The sequence below is a fragment of the Ovis canadensis genome, chromosome 1 (assembly GCF_042477335.2).
Source record: "Ovis canadensis isolate MfBH-ARS-UI-01 breed Bighorn chromosome 1, ARS-UI_OviCan_v2, whole genome shotgun sequence".
Classification (NCBI taxonomy): Eukaryota; Metazoa; Chordata; class Mammalia; order Artiodactyla; family Bovidae; genus Ovis; species Ovis canadensis.
Genome location: NC_091245.1, coordinates 214,643,721 through 214,661,267, shown reverse-complemented (window position 1 = coordinate 214,661,267; position 17,547 = coordinate 214,643,721). Strand labels below are relative to the sequence as shown.

Sequence of the window (17,547 nt, the reverse complement as noted above, 5' to 3'; positions counted from 1 at the left end):
GGTTTTATGGTAGGTCTTAAAAAGCGGAGTGCTGGTTGGAACTGGGCAGTTTCTAAAATTAGTTTTAGAATGGCAAGCAAAATAAGGAGAGGAACATAAACAAGTTTTGATAAATAAGCTATTAGTCTTGATAGGTAAGCTCTTTGGTTGATTTGTGGTCTTATCCAAAAATGCACATATGCTAGAACAAACAACTAAATAATTTTAAAAAAATCATAGTATTGTTCAAAATAAGGAGTAAAGAATATGCTTGATCACAGAATTATTTAACATATAGAGACTTATAATTACGTTGTTTCATTTCTCATCTGTATGGTTTCTGAGTCTATCAGCTATATTATCCTAACTTTCTTTCCCACCATTGATAGATTCCAAAATAACTTGTTCTACTGCTGCATTGATCTAATAAGTAGTTCTAACAGAATTCAAATAAAATTTGTTACCCTGTGTGGTCATTGTTGGTACAGACTAGATTTCATCTCATTCCCATGATAAAATTAGAAAAACTTACGTATCTACCATCTTGCTTTTTTCTATCTATCATCTCCATAGTTACTTATATCCTGTCCTAAGACATATTTTTTCTAGACAAATAACTCTAGTTACTTCAGGTTTTCAAATAAAAGTTATATGTAGATAATAATAATTTCATAGTATATTTACAAGTTTAATACTACAAGAGTATTGTTTGAGGTGGTATCCTAGTCCATTTCAGCTGCTAAAACAAACTATCAGAGATTGAGTGGCTTATAAACAACAGAAATTTATTTCTCAAGTTCTGGAGGCTGGAAGTTCAAAATTAGAGTGCCAGCATGGTGAGGTAGCATCACTATGAAAACTAGTGGAGGTGATGGAATTCCAGTTGAGCTATTTCAAACCCCAGAAGATAATGCTGTGAAAGTGCTGCACTCAATATGCCAGCAAATTTGGAAAGCTCAGCAGTGGCCACAGGACTGGAAAAGGTCAGTTTTCATTCCAATCCCAAAGAAAGGCAATGCCAAATAATGCTCGAACTATTACACAATTGCACTCATCTCACACGCTAGTAAAGTAATGCTCAAAATTCTCCAAGCCAGGCTTCAACAATATGTGAACCGTGAACATCCAGATTTTCAACCTGGTTTTAGAAAAGGCAGAGAAACCAGAGATCAAATTGCCAACATCTGTTGGCTCATCAAAAAAGCAAGAGAGTTCCAGAGTTCTGCTTCATTGACTATGTCAAAGACTGACTGTGTGGATCACCACAAGCTGTGAAAAATTCTTGAAAAGATGAGAATACCGGATCACCTGACCTGCCTCTTGAGAAATATGCATGCAGATCAGGAGGCAACAGTTAGAACTGGACATGGAAAAACATACTGGCTCCAAATAGGGAAAGCAGTACATAAGGCTGTATATACTCACCATGCTTATTTAACATATATGCAGAGTACATCATGAGAAATGCTGGGCTGGATGAAGCACAAGCTGGAGTTAAGATTGCCAGAAGAAATATCAATAACCTCAGATATGCAGATGACACCACCCTTATGGCAGAAAGTGAAGAAGAACTAAAGAGCCTCTTGATGAAAGTGAAAGAGGAGAGTGAAAAAGTTGGCTTAAAGCTCAACATTCAGAAAACGAAGATCATGGCATCTGGTCCCATCACTTCATAGCAAATAGATAGGGAAACAGTGTCAGACTTTATTTTGGGGGGCTCCAAAATCACTGCAGATGGTGAGTGCAGCCATGAAATTAAAAGACACTTACTCCATGGAAGGAAAGTTATGACCAACCTAGATAGCATATTAAAAAGCAGAGCCATTACTTTGCCAACAAAGGTCCATCTAGTCAAGGCTATGGTTTTTCCAGTGGTCATGTATGGATGTGAGAGTTGGGCTATAAAGAAAGCTGAGCACCAAAGAATTGATGCTTTTGAACTATGGTGTTGGAGAAGACTCTTGAGAGTCCCTTGGACTGCAAGGAAATCCAACCAGTCCATCCTAAAGGAGATCAGTCCTGAGTCTTCATTGGAAGGACTGATGTTGAAGCTGAAACTCCAATTCTTTGTCCACCTGAGGTGAAGAGCTGACTCATTTGAAAAGACGCTGATGCTGGGAAAGATTGAAGGCGGAAGGGGATGACAGAGGATGAGATGGTTGGATGGCATCACCAACTCAATGGACATGAGTTTGAGTAAACTCTGGGAGTTGTTGATGTACAGGAAGTTCTGGTGTGCTGATATCCATGGGGCTGCAAAGAGTCAGACACAACTGAGCAACTGAACTGAACTGAGCTGAACTGATGATCAGGTAAAGGCCCTCTGCCAGGTGGCAGAATTCTTGTTTTATCTCATTTAAGGGACTAAGGAGCTCTGTGAGGTCTCTTTTATAAGGACACTAAACCCCATGAGAACAGAACCCTCATGATCTACTCACATCCTTAAGGCCCCACCTCCTAATACTGTTACTTTGGAGATTAATATTTCAGCATATAAATTGGGGGGAAGGCAATAAATATTTAGACCATAAAGGATTATCAGCACCCCATTACTTCTTACAATCTGAATTTTACCTATACTTACAAGTACAAAATTATTAATTATAATATCTTGATTTATTTCAACCATCTTAAGTCTAAGTGTCTCATACAACATCTTTTGCATTTTCAGCAGTACATAACCTCATGAGTTCACTCTATCTAAAATATATCTTACTATAGTTTTGAAGTTTTACAATATTTATAATATTATGTACCTTGTTGCCAAGACTTTGTTTTATTCAAAAGCATTCCATTCTACCAGCCTTTAAGCATAGAAGCTTATACTTGCTTAAAGAATTAAATTGCAAAAACATATCTGAAAGGAGTTTCAGTCAATATATCTTACTCTGTAATAAGTTTGCCATTTGTCACCCCCTTTTTTTGAAATGCAAATAATGATCTTTTCTGAGAAAGAAAATACCCTTTGATAAACACAAATAATTCATTATGGAATCTACTTATTTTAGTTTATGAATATCTCATGATTAATTAGATCAGTAGAATGAAATCCAACAATCAGAAACTTTGACGCAATTTAGAGTCTTTTTGTAGCTTTAAAGAATATTCAGTAAGCACTTGAAAAACAAAATCAATGAGTTTAAAATGCTAATTTTCTGGTTTTCCACAGGGTCCAAGTTTTCTCTCTGAGGCTCTTTTTCCTAAACATGCAATAAAAGTTGAAGAAATGGATCCGTTTTTCAATCTTCATGAGACCATTATCAAGGTAAGAGAGGAATGTATTCATGAAAAAGTTGAGGTTTTGTTCTTTCAGTTAGTAAATGAAGGAAAGGAAAATAGCCACTCAAGAGAAATCTATATATATATTCGTTTTTAGAGTATACTAGAGAGGATTTTAAGTACCTCCTATTATTTTACTATGGAGTAAAGATAATAAGCAATTCTATCACAATCAAACAGACCAATAGCTGATGGTTATATTCAAAAATCAAGTTTTTAAATTGAAGTATAGTTGATGCAGTATCTTGTAAGTTATAGGTATACAATAGTAATTCAAAATTTTAAAGATTTTACTCCATTTATAGTTGTTATAAAATACGGGTTATATTCCTTGTCCTATACAATACATCCTTGTAGCTTATTTTATACATTAGGGTTTGTATATTGTACTTCCCTGCGCTTTTATCTCCCTTCCCGGTTCCCTCTCCCCAGTGGTAATCACGAGTTTGTTCTCTCTATCTGTGAGTCTACTTCTTTTTTGAATTCACTAGATTGGTGCTTTTTTTTTTCAATTCCACATATAAATGATATATAGTGTTCATCTTTTCTTGTCTGACATATCTCACTTAGCACAATGTCCTCCAAGTCCAGCCATGTTGATACAGATAGCAAAAATTTATTCTTTCTGTATGGTTGAGCAGTATCCCATTTTATATATACTACCAAAATAGATTCTTAATAAAATTCTTAATCTGAAACTAGACTTGTGGTATATTCTCAAGTATATTTCCTTTACCTCTGATTAAGGACAATACTAAATGAGTCTTTGAATTTCTGTATCTTCAAAGATTTGTTCCAATATTTAAGTTGCATGGTTCATTGTGGTACTTCGTTGCAGAAAAAAAAAATGACACTTTTTCTAAGAAAAAGTTAGACTGCATTTATATTAATTGATTTTCTTCTATGATGCTTAAATCTATGTTTATGGTAAATACTTGACTTTGAGTTTATAGAATGAAGAAAATTAAATTCTACAGTGTGGAGCAAATTAGTTTAATGTTCTGAGAACATATGACATCATGTGAAATTTTACATTTACCAACTATTGATTTAACCAATTATAACTTGTCTTTGGGGGATAGAGTTTGAACAGAATATTGATATTTCAGTACTCTTAAAATAATCCATATTTATATATGCTTAGGTAAAATACTGAATCATTCTTACATCTTCTTTTTACACAGCTCTTTTTATGCTTTAGAAAGAGGAATTGTGGCATAATAACTGAACTCAATGAGTGGCAATAGAATGAATTCAGAATACTAAAACTAAAATTCTAGGTACCCTGGCATTTAAGAGATGTGTACATTTATTTTTTTCTGAACTTTTAAAATAAGTAAAATTTCTCCCACACTTACTGTAAAATTCTCCTAAGCTCAAGATATTTAAATTTAACTACATTTATAACTCTTTCCTTTCCAGTCTAATCTAGTTCCTTGGCTTAGTTTTGAATATATCCATCCTCCTATCATCATTCTTACTCGGATACAATAAGATAGAAAGTGAAAGTGGAAGTGAAGTCGCTCAATCCTGTCCGACTCTTTGTGACCCGTGGACTGAAGCCCACCAAGCCCCTCCGTCCATGGGATGCTCCAGGCAAGAATACTGGAGTGGGTTGCCATTTCCTTCTCCAAAGATAGAAGGGGCCCACAAATAATAACTCCTTAGCATTTAAAATCTTAATTGTATTCCTGATATGCAAAGAGAGAAAGAAAAAATACATATCTGTTATCTATATATATGTATATCTATGTAACTATTTATATCTATATATATTTGGGTGCGGGTGTGCATGTGTGTTTATACGTATGTGTATATTTGTTCAAATGTTATGGGTACTTGAGCTTCCCTTGTGGCTCATCTGGTAAAGAATCTGCCTGCAATGTGGGAGACCTGGGTTCGATCCCTGGGTTGGGATGATCCCCTGGAGAAAGGAAAGGCTACCCATTCCAGTATTCTGGCCTGGAGAATTCCATGGACTATATAGTCCATGGGGTTGCAAAGAGTCAGACACGACTGAGTGACTTTCATCATCATCATCATCATCATCATCATCATCATCATCATATGGGTACTTAGAGCCTTAGTTTATTTACTTATTTTTAAGTAAGGCACTAGAGGATTTTTAGGGCAATGAAACAATAATGTTTTCTCCATTTTTTCTGTTTTTCTCTGGATCAGGAAATTCATAAACTTTTATAGAAGGGGAAATTTGAGACCATATTGGTATCAGATATATAATGAGATGATTTCACATCTAACATGTGAAATCCTCAGTGATAGAAAATTCTAAGGTTTAGATTTTAGATGTAAAAACACACACTGATTATTGTCATGTGAGATCTTAGCCACCCTTCATCTCCTGAGAGAATGTTAGGAAGCAAGAATGACTGGGTGAGAAAGGGATTAGGGGAGCATAGAGCATGGCCTGAGCTTATAAATATGAGATCAGTACTCAGTATGAAACAGAGAATGAGAGACTATATGAGTGAAGACACAAATTTATACACAGATATGGCACATGTTCTACAGGTATTTTTAAATGTATTTCTTGTAAACACTAATGTTTAACCCATTAGATGGATAGTGAAAAGAATGCTGTCTATGAAAAATTAAAACCTACTTAAAGTGCAGGATCAGGTGTTCTGTGACACTTTTTAAGGACCACATATATTTACTTGATGTTGATACTGTTTCCTCAGTCACAATTACCTGTGGTAACCAGTAGTGTTGTAGACATAGGCCAAGGGAAGAATTGTGCTTCAGAAGTTCAGTCTTATCTCACCAGTATAAGAACGTGTAGAGCCATAAAACAAAGCATTTAATAGATACTTTTTTTAAAAAATCATATTTTCTTTGATCAACAACAAAATGAAAGTACAAATATAGAGGGATTGACTAGAGCGCCAAACTAGGAAATATAGATTTTAATTCTGCCTTGCTTCCCAATTTGTTATGTTGTTTAGTAAAACTTTATTGTCTACATCAAAAAGAAGTATACACATAATGATTTCCTCACTAGGATTCTGTGAAATTGAAAAGATGGTGTGTACATTTCTCTGGAAATGCAATACATATATAATTGAGTATAATTATTGACATTAAAAAGTAATAGTGTTAATGTCTTCTAAGTAGTCCCTTACCTGCATTTTTTGCATTTAGCTTTTCCCTAAAATATGAAAGTAAACAATAAATTAGACATGAAAACATATAACTAAATTAATTAATTAAATGCTTCAGTTCAGTTCAGTCGCTCAGTTGTGTCCGACGCTTTGCGACCCATGAATCACAGCACGCCAGGCCTCCCTGTCCATCAGCAACTCCCGGAGTTCACTCAGATTCACGTCCATTGAGTCAGTACTGCCATCCAGCCATCTCATCCTCTGTCATCCCCTTCTCCTCCTGCCCCCAATCCCTCCCAGCGTCAGAGTCTTTTCCAAGGAGTCAACTCTTCGCATGAGGTGGCCAAAGTACTGGAGTTTCAGCTTTAGCATCATTCCTTCCAAAGAAATCCCAGGACTGATCTCCTTCAGAATGGACTGGTTGGATCTCCTTGCAGTCCAAGGGACTCGCAAGAGTCTTCTCCAACACCACAGTTCAAAAGCATCAATTCTTCAGCACTCAGCTTTCTTCACAGTCCAACTCTCACATCCATACATGACTACTGGAAAAACCATAGCCTTGATTAGACGGACCTTAGTCGGCAAAGTCATGTCTCTGCTTTTGAATATGCTATCTAGGTTGGTCATAACTTTCCTTCCAAGGAGTTAGTGTCTTTTAATTTCATGGCTACACTCACCATCTGCAGTGATTTTGGAGCCCCCCAAAATAAAGTCTGACACTGTTTCCACTGTTTCCCCATCTATTTCCTATGAAGTGATGGGACTGGATGCCATGATCTTCGTTTTCTGAATGTTGAGCTTTAAGCCAACTTTTTCACTCTCCTCTTTCACTTTCATCAAAAGGCTTTTGCGTTCCTCTTCACTTTCTGCCATAAGGGTGGTGTCATCTGCATATCTGAGGCTATTGATATTTCTCTTGGCAATCTTGATTCCAGCTTGTGTTTCTTCCAGGCCAGCGTTTCTCATGATTAGAATATATTAATAAGTTAATGTGTATAAATGGAGTATAAAATTTCATTTGTGAAGGGTTGAGGTCTATGGAATATTTTGTTTTAGTGGGGATAATAGTGGTATTATCAGAGTATATCAAATGTTTTGTATACTCCTATTTCACATAGTAGTATATTATTATAATAACTGGATTTTTAACAAAAAAGATACAGATAGGTATCAATTCTGTTACTGCCAATTATGAAAATAACATGAAATATGAGGAACACTTTGTAAAATGATAAAGCACAGCTATTACTGATATTATATCACTGCTAAGTCGCTTCAGTCGTGTCTGACTTTGTGCCACCCCATAGACAGCAGCCCACCAGGCTCCCCTATCCCTGGGATTCTCCAGGCAAGAACACTGGAATGGGTTGCCATTTCCATTTTCAAAAAATCCGAAGTAATGGAAATATTGAAGATACCAGTCCTTATTCTCCCAGCAAAAGTTTTAACTTGATACACAACACTATAACACAACCATGTATTTAATGTTATCTAATTAAATAAATACAATAAATACATACATCTTATATAAATGTTCATGTAATACAATCTGCTATTTTTCCAAATTAAGAACTACATTCTAGACCTTTCTTTACACAAATATAATTTATGTCAAATTGAATTAAAATTTCTGAGTATTAAAAATTTAACAATTTATCATTGGTGCTTTTTTGAATTAAAACACATTATAAATAAATAAATGACACTTATACATGGGATGTGAGCTGTGAGTTGAATCCTAGTTTTCCAATGTATCCTGTAGTGCTTTTTTAAAAAAAGAAATATTTTACAAAGTTTGAATTTATCTTGGAATTTTTCTTTTTGTTATAAAGCATAAAAACTAAGAAAATAATGAATGAGGCTCAATATCGATGCCAAAATATATAATTTATCATGGCTTCAATGATAGTCAAGTGGTACAGGATAAAACTGCCTACGGGCAACATCTTACATCAGTGTTGAAGATGTTTTTCTTATCCTCTATAATTACCTTAAAAATAGCATTTGTTTTTTTAACTTATCATAGAAGCCATACTAATTCTTCCAAAGACTAAACATAAATGAAATGCCAATATAAATCTTAGCTGCTTAATCTTTTAATAAATGAATAAAAATCACCATGGATTTATGTTTTGAAATAGGCTTATTTCTCCTTCTACACTTAGGAATTTTTTCATTATATTTCTAAATCTTTAACATTTAGCTCATAAATTGCTATTAGTTATCTAAGCATTCTATTAATTGTAGCCTATTATAACCCAAGGATGAAGCAAAACACTTAAAATGCAAAACAATTTACATACAAGAGTGGGTCCAAGGTAAGCAAAATATGTCAATATAATTACTAAATAATATGATAGTAATATGGACAAAGAATGGGAGAGGGGAGGTGGCACTTTTACCTCAAGAGATTTTATATCTGACTAAGAGATTCGGGATTCTCTGGTGGCTCAGATAGGAAAGAATCCGCCTGCAATGCAGGAGACCTGAATTTGATTCCTGGGTTGGGAAGATCACCTGGAGGGGAGGGTATGGCAACCCACTCCAGTGTTCTTGCTTGGAGAATCCTGAAGGACAGAGGAGCCTCACAGGCTATATAGTCCATGAGATTGCAGAGTCAGACATGACTGAGTGACTAGGCACAACACAAGAGATTTGAAGAATTCACCAGAGAGTTGATGTTTGAGGAATTTAAGAATTCCAATTTTATTTTAATATCATTGAATTTCCCCCAAGAGTTCTTTAAAGAGCTGATTGTTGTTAGTAACATGTGAGAAATGATGTTATGTATTTTAGAAAACAGAATGTAGATTTGAAAGTCATTTTTAAGACTAAATGACAGGATACATGATTTAGTAGATATGAAACATGAAGCAGAATGAATAGTAAAGGGTCATTTGAATAGTTCTATCTTGGATAAAGTTAGTGTTATTGAACTAACTAAATTGTGGGCCTGAAAAAAGTGATAATGAGTTTGATGTTGAATATGTGGAATTTTGGATGCTGTAAGGCATTCAAAGGAGGCAGTGGGACATGTGACGTTTGAGTTCAGGAAGAAGTAGGTTCTAGAAATGCATTATCTGATATAATGACCGCTAGTCACAGGTTGATTTAAATTAAATTAAAATAAATTATATTAAATTAGGCTTTTGTTTTTCCATCTCATTAACCACAATTCTCATGTTTAGTGATTACATATGGCTAGTGACTATGGCATTGAATAGCATATGTTATGGAACATTTTGATCATCACTGATGATTTAGATGGTGTTAACCCAGACGGTACTCATAATGCAGACCAACTGCAAAATGGAGAGTACTAATGACCCAAGGTAGAATGTTTCATGGAATCTATAGGGCGACAATACTATAAGAAGGAAGAAATGTTCAAAAGCATATCCACCCACCACCTTGAACCCATTAAAATGGCTAAAATCGAGAGGCAAAACAAAGCAGAAAATAACAAGTGTTGGTGAGGATCTGGAGTAATCAGAACCCCTTTGAACTATTGGTGGCAATGCAAAATAGTGCTGCTGTGGAAAACTCAAAAATTTAAAAATAGAGTTACTACATGATCCACCAGTTCCACTTCTGGGTATATACCCCAAGGAATTGAAAGTGGCATCTTAAAGAGATATTTGTTTACTCTGTATTGATAGTATCAATAGCATTATTCACATTAACTAAAATATGGAGTTCCTTGTTCAGTATCCTATCATTTTGCCTTTTCATACGGTTCCTGGGGTTCTCAAGGCAAGAATGCTGAAGTGGTTTGCCATCCCCTTCTCCAGTGGACCACATTCTGTCAGACCTCTCCACCATGACCCTCCTGTCTTGAGTTGCCCCACAGGGCATTGCTTAGTTTCATTGAGTTAGAAAAGGCTGTGGTCCTAGTGTGATTAGACTTTTCTGTAATTATGGTTTCAGTTTGTTTGCCCTCTGATGCCCTCTTACAATACCTACCGTCTTACTTGGGTTTCTCTTACTTTGGACGTTGGGTATCTCTTCACGGCTGCTCCAGCAAAGCGCAGCCACTGCTCCTTACCTTGGATGAGGGGTATCTCCTCACCTCCGCCCCTCCTAACCTTGAATGTGGAGTAGCTCCTCTAGGCCCTCCTGTGCCCACGCAGCCACCACTCCTTGGACAGGGGTTGCTCCTCTAGGCTGCCACCCCTGGCCTCAGGCAGGGGGTAGCTCCTACCAGCCACCACTACTGAACTTGGACATGGGGTAGCTCTTCCCAGCTGCCACCCCTGACCTTGGACGTGGGGTAGCTCCTCTTGGCTGTTCCTGTGCCATTGCAGCCTGGCACTCTCAGCCATTGCCCCTGACCTCAGACATGGGGTAGCTCATCTTGGCCGCTGCCCCTAAGAAGCACAAGCTGGAATCAAGATTTCCAGGAGAAATATCAATAACCTCAGATATGGAGATGATACCACCCTTATGCCAGAAAGTGAAGAGGAACTCAAAAGTCTCTTGATGAAAGTGAAAGAGGAGAGTGAAAAAGTTGGCTTAAAGCTCAACATTCAGAAAACGAAGATCATGGCATCCAGTCCCATCACTTCATGGGAAATAGATGGGGAAACAGTGGAAACAGTGTCAGACTTTATTTTGGGGGGCTCCAAAATCACTGCAGATGGTGAGTGTAGCCATGAAATTAAAAGACACTAACTCCTTGGAAGGAAAGTTATGACCAACCTAGATAGCATATTCAAAAGCAGAGACATGACTTTGCCGACTAAGGTCCGTCTAATCAAGGCTATGGTTTTTCCAGTAGTCATGTATGGATGTGAGAGTTGGACTGTGAAGAAAGCTGAGTGCTGAAGAATTGATGCTTTTGAACTGTGGTGTTGGAGAAGACTCTTGCGAGTCCCTTGGACTGCAAGGAGATCCAACCAGTCCATTCTGAAGGAGATCAGCCCTAGGATTTCTTTGGAAGGAATGATGCTAAAGCTGAAACTCCAGTACTTTGGCCACCTCATGCGAAGAGTTGACTCCTTGGAAAAGACTCTGATGCTGGGAGGGATTGGGGGCAGGAGGAGAAGGGGACGACAGAGGATGAGATGGCTGGATGGCAGTACTGACTTAATGGACGTGAGTCTGAGTGAACTCTGGGAGTTGGTGATGGACAGGGAGGCCAGGCCTGCTGCGATTCATGGGGTCACCAAGAGTCGGACACGACTGAGTGACTGAACTGAACTGAAAATATGGAATCGACCTAAGTGCCCATAGACAGATGAATGGATAAGCAACCTGTTGTGTGTATATACAATAGAATATTATTCAACTTCTAAAAGATAGGAAACTCTGACATTTGCTACACCATGAATAAACCTTGAGGGCACTATGTTAATTGAAATAAGTCAGTCACAAAAAGAAAATTACTGTATGATTCCACTTACATGTGACTCCTAGAATACATTATATTCAGAGAGACAGAAGACAGAATGGTTTTTCCAGAAGCAAGAGGAGAAATGGAGTAGAAGTTACTGTTTAATTGGATATAGAGTTTCAGTTTCAAAAGGTGAAAAGAGATATGGAGATGGATAGTGGTGATGATTATGCATCATGGATATATTTAATACCACTGAACTATACACCTAAAAGCAATTAAGATGGTAAATTTCATGTTGTGTGTTTTTACCACAATTTTTTTTCTTTTTGGAGAAGAAATATATTCCCTCATTCACTATAACTTTTGAATCAATAATTTGGACATTTAAAATTGTTTTTCACTTCATTTATGCCTGATCCACTGTTCTCTCCTTTTATCCACAAATAGGTTCCATAAATAGCTCCATACATCTTGATATCCCTTACTTTGATCTACTTTTGATTGATATAACACTCTCTAGGAAATGGCAACCCCTGCAATTCTTGCCTGGAGAACCCCATGGACAGAGGAACCTGCCAGGCTATGGTCCATGGTGTCACAAAGAATCAGACACGACTGAGCAACAAATCACATTTATTTTATATATTTTTGGATTTAATATATTTTGTTATCATTTTATTGCTAAATTTGGCCATAATAGACATTCAATAATGATGAATGATAACTTGTATTTTAAACAAAACAAAAACACTATAGCTATGTTTACAAGAAAAGAGCTTTAAAATCAAATATGAATATAGAGCATTTGGATGTCAGAGAAAATGTACTACCTATAATATTATTGAATTAATAGTGTTTTTCTTCTGGAACCCTGAATTTTCTATGTTATATTATAAAACTTCTCAGTATGAATGGTGCATCCAATAAAACAAAAAAATACTTTATACATGTGGTACCATGGAAACCAGCAAATGACCTAATTCTGTTTATGAGCTTCCTCCAGAAATATCAGCTTATTAGTTCTTTCATTGTTTTTCCCACCTTGTTTCAGTAAAAAAACAAAAGTTCTTTTATTCTTAATTAGTATACATTATGTAATATTAATATATTCTTATTAGTATGTGGTTTCAGAATATTCTTAAATGGATATACATTTCTTCTTTTTTATTGATGTCAAAATAGAGATCTTTTACTGAAATTATTTGGACAATATCCCAAAGAGAAAACAGTTGGAGTCATATAGTATTTATTTCCATTATATATATGGAGAAAGTGTCATAGTGAGATTGCATTGCAGAGTAAGGCAGTTTTTGTGTAAATCCTAGAAATCAAGGCAATAATTCTTATAGTTTATATTCTATCAATATAGTTGCATTTGCTGTTACTTAGAGCTATAAATTTAAAAGTTAGTATTGCAGTTGTGTGAATAAAGACTAATGGTTGTGTCCTCAGTGATGAAAAGCATTTAAATAATTCAAAATTTTAATCATTTCAGTTAATATTAATTACATTTGGCTGTTTGTCTTCATTTAGAAATGATTAACCAGAATCACTTTGATTACTGGAGTCAGTCTGCTAATTGGGGCTTCTCCAATGGCTTAGCAGGCAAAGAATCCACCTGCAATACTGGGGACACAGGTTCAGTCCCTGGGACGGGAAGATACCCTGGAGAACAGAATGGCAACCCACTCCATTATTCTTGCCTGGAAAGTTCCAAGGTTTAATTTTAAAAACATGATTTGAAAATATGAATCTACATATATCTTTAAATATCATTATTAAACTATAGCTGTACCAGTTGTTATAATATTAAGATTCTTATAGCATGGTAGCTGAAAACTTAAAAACCCTATTTGTAACTAAAGAATATAGAGGCAGACTAAAATACAGAATGATTTTATTTCTCTTGAGATATAACTCTCAGCTCTAGCTTAAAAATGTAGCTCCATAGTCTTGTATAAAGTAAGAGGAAATCAATGAGACCAAATATTTTTTATTCGTTTTCTTGAATTTCAAAGGCATGCTGTATTCATGAGCTAATAGAATATCTGGTGTAGTTCTTTAAATGATTAGAAAACCTGGCTTTGATTTCTAATCCAAATGAGCAAATCTGATTGTCTTCCAAGTACGTTTAATGTTTTGATATATTGTTTGGATAAAATATGAGATTATTATATCCTACTTAGTAAAACAAACAAAATTATATTCTTTAATCCTGTTTATGTGTATATCTGAGGTTATTTTGAAGCTATGTGTTTAAAGCATTTGTTTTTATCTTCAAAAACACTCCGGAATTTTTTTCTGCTATATAAAATTATTGTTACTAGATGTCAAATGTCTCCATAGAGATCTATACTCTATGTATTTATGACATGAGCTAAACCAGAAAATATCCCAAATAAGTATTTTCAATGCAGAGATTATACTTTGTAATAAAGAATTCTGGTTGGACCTACTCAAGGGAGATGATGAGATATTAAACCAACTTCTTATACTTTGAAAGGAAAATATTACAGGTGTGTATTTTCTTCATAAATGTGTAATTAAACTCAATATCTTCATTTACTAAAGTTGGAGAGTATATTGTCTATATTTCCTCTTGCCTAGAGAGGTTTGGTTTATCATTTTCCATTATACTGTGCAAATATAATAGTTTCTAAAGTCATACCTTATATTTACTATCAGTTTTATTACTCCAAAGCAAATTATTATACAATAAAAGCTTGCCAAAATTTGACTCCTTTTATAAAAAGAAGATATTCATCAAAGTATAGGTATTCTGCTCCAACATATTAGAAGTTATTACTGTATATGAAGATAGAAATAACTGGAAAAACTGCTATTCTCTGAATACATATATATATATATTTATATAAATACATAAAAACTGATTTTGACATGTATTTGTTACAGAATATAAATATGCTATTAATAAAAGTCAGAATAGGAAGCACTGTGATCACCTGTATACTATGAGTCTTTTAAAGGCAGTGAGCCTACTTCAGGAAGTGTCCTGCAATACTGGAGACATGTTGTATTCATGAGCTAATAGATTTCCAGAAGCAGTAGTCTAATAAAGTACCTTTTTTGGTGATAACTGAATGTTGTATGGTTTAAATACAAGCCCTTCTTATTTCAGAAATCTGTTAATATGTAGATAGTGAATTTTAGTGTTAATTTCTGCATTTTTCCTCACTTTGTCTTGTCATACCATTCTTGGATAACATCATTTTCAAAGGACTATAGAATTACAGAGGCAAAGGGCAGAGTAGTTGATGCACAACAAATCAGCTCTGGTAGACAGGTCAAATGTCCTTCCAAAAAGTGCTATTGACACAGAGACTCTGTATAATAAAAAAGTTAAAAATCCCTAAGCAATAAAAATATCTAATATAATGCAACAAACAAGAAGACTCTGGGCAGTGTATTGGAGTCTGTTACAATAAACTTTGTTCATGATACTTAAATGTTCTGGGGATAGTACCTACTGCCCCTTTGGATGACTATAATAAAAGATCCCCCCATAACTGCACACACACACAAATACATACAATGTGGTATTAATTTATCAATTATATAGTCTCTCAGTGCTAATTTCTCTCAATGTTATTCCTTAGAAAATAGTGAATTACATATGTATGTATGCATACCTTCTTCTCCAAGGAAGCCTGAATATCTACTGTGTTTTTAAAAAAATAATCTTTGGATCTATAAATTCTGCTGCTGTTGGTGTAATATAGAAAATATAAAAAATTGCTATCTTTTTTTCTCTTCTAGTATAGTCATAATTTCAGTTATCTAAAATCTGTCTTAAAGAGTTCATAGTAACTGGTATTTTAGGGTAGAATGAATGTATTCCACAAATACAAAAATTTTTATGACATTGAAAAGAATTTCAGTAACTGAGCAAAGAATTAGATTTAAAGAAATCAAACATTTTTTTTTGTTTGTTTGAAGGGCATTTACTTTGACTTTCTGCTGCCACTGCTGCTAAGTCGCTTCATTCGTGTCTGACTCTGTGCAACCCCATAGATGGCAGCCCGCCAGGCTCCCCCATCCCTGGGATTCTCCAGGCAAGAACACTGGAGTGGGTTGCCATTTCCTTCTCCAAGGCAGGAAAGTAAAAAGTGAAAGTGAAGTTGTTCAGTTGTGTCCGACTCTTCACTACCCCATGGACTGCAGCCTACCAGGCTCCTCCGTCCATGGGATTTTCCAGGCAAGAGTACTGGAGTGGGGTGCCATTGCCTTCTCTGGTACTTTGACTTAATATTTCAGTTAAAAAAATCAAGATTTGGGACTTCATTACATTTGAAATTACAGTGGCCTTGATGAGTGGAGGCTCTAGTGGTTCTAGTGAACCTAATGGAGGTTCAAATAGTCATTTTCCTATATTCAAAAACAAAATAATAATGAACAATCACAATTATTTTCCTGAGTCATCAAGAAACAGAAATGATTCATATATTTACTGACTTTAAAGAAAACAGGAGAGAGGATAATCCATTTTAAAGATATTTTCATCGAAACTTAAAAAGGTACATATCAGGAAGTTTTCATTTACTATTAATAAATACCCATGTGTATATGTTTAATAAAAATAAAATGATTCTATTTTTCTCATGCAATTGAAAAGTCTAGGCAGAAAATAGATGTACTTATCTGTTATCCTCTGAGCTCTGTCCTTCTCTACACTGTACTTCTTACCAGTGTGGCTTTTGTTGTTCAGTCACTAAGTCACGTCCTACTCTTTGCGACCCCATGGACAGCAGTACGCCAGGCTTCTGTGTCCCTCACTATCTCCAAAAGTTTGCTCAAACTCATCTCCATTGAGTCGGTGATGCCATCCAACCATCTCATCCCCTGTCATCTCATTCTGCTCCTGCCTTCTATCTTTCCCAGCATCAGAGTCTTTTCCAACGAGTCAGTCCTTTGCATCAGGTGGCCAAAGTACTGGAGCTTCAGCTTCAGCATCGGTCCTTCCAATGAATATTCAGGGTTGATTTCCTTCAGGTTTGATCTTCTTGCTGTCCAAGGGATTCTCAAGAGTCTTCTCCAGCACCAAAGTTTGAAGGCATCAATTCTCAGTGCTCAACCTTCTTTATGGTCCAGCTATCACATCCGTACATGACTACTGGAAAAACAATAGCTTTGACTATATTGACATTTGTTGGCAAAATGATGTCTCTGCTTTTTAACACATTGTCTAGGTTTGTGATAGGTTTTCTTCCAAGGAGCATGTGTCTTTTAATTTCATGGCTGCAGTCACAGTCTGCAGCCATGAATTTTGGAGCCCAGGGAAATAAAGTCTGTCACTGTTTCCATTTTCTCCCTACCTATTTGCCATGAAGTGATGGGACCAGATGCCATGATCTTTGCTTTCTGAATGATGTGTTTTAAGCCATCTTTTTTTTACAGTCTCCTCTTTCACATTTATCAAGAGGCTCTTTAGTTCCTCTTCACTTTCTAAGAGTGGTGTCATCTGAATATCTGAGGTTATTGATATTTCTCCCGGCAATCTTGATTCCAGCTTGTGCTTCATCCAGCCCAACATTTAATATAATGTACTCTTCATATAAGGTAAATAAGCAGGATGACAATATATAGCCTTGACATACTCCTTTCCCAATTTTAAACCAGTCTGTTGTTCCATGTCTGGTTCTAACAATTGCTTCTTGGCCTGCATACAGGTTTCTGAGGAGATAGGTAAGGTGGTCTTATACTCCCAGCTTGTTAAGAATTTTCCACAGCTTTTTATGATCCACACAATCAAAGGGTTTAGCCATGGTACAATAATCCTGTTAGCACTTTATAGTATCATATCTGTTCATAATT

General features: G+C 35.7%; 1 protein-coding gene across 4 annotated transcripts in view; it reads left to right on the top strand.

Moving 5' to 3' along the window:
• The window catches only part of NAALADL2 (N-acetylated alpha-linked acidic dipeptidase like 2), a 1,648,032-nt gene that overhangs the window by 1,406,258 nt on the left and 224,227 nt on the right, over positions 1-17,547 (top strand). For all 4 annotated transcript variants that reach the window (XM_069559730.1, XM_069559739.1, XM_069559749.1 and 1 more), the window contains one exon: positions 3,149-3,244. In XM_069559730.1, the coding sequence (XP_069415831.1) occupies positions 3,149-3,244 (96 nt within the window). The remainder of the gene's footprint in view (positions 1-3,148; positions 3,245-17,547) is intronic.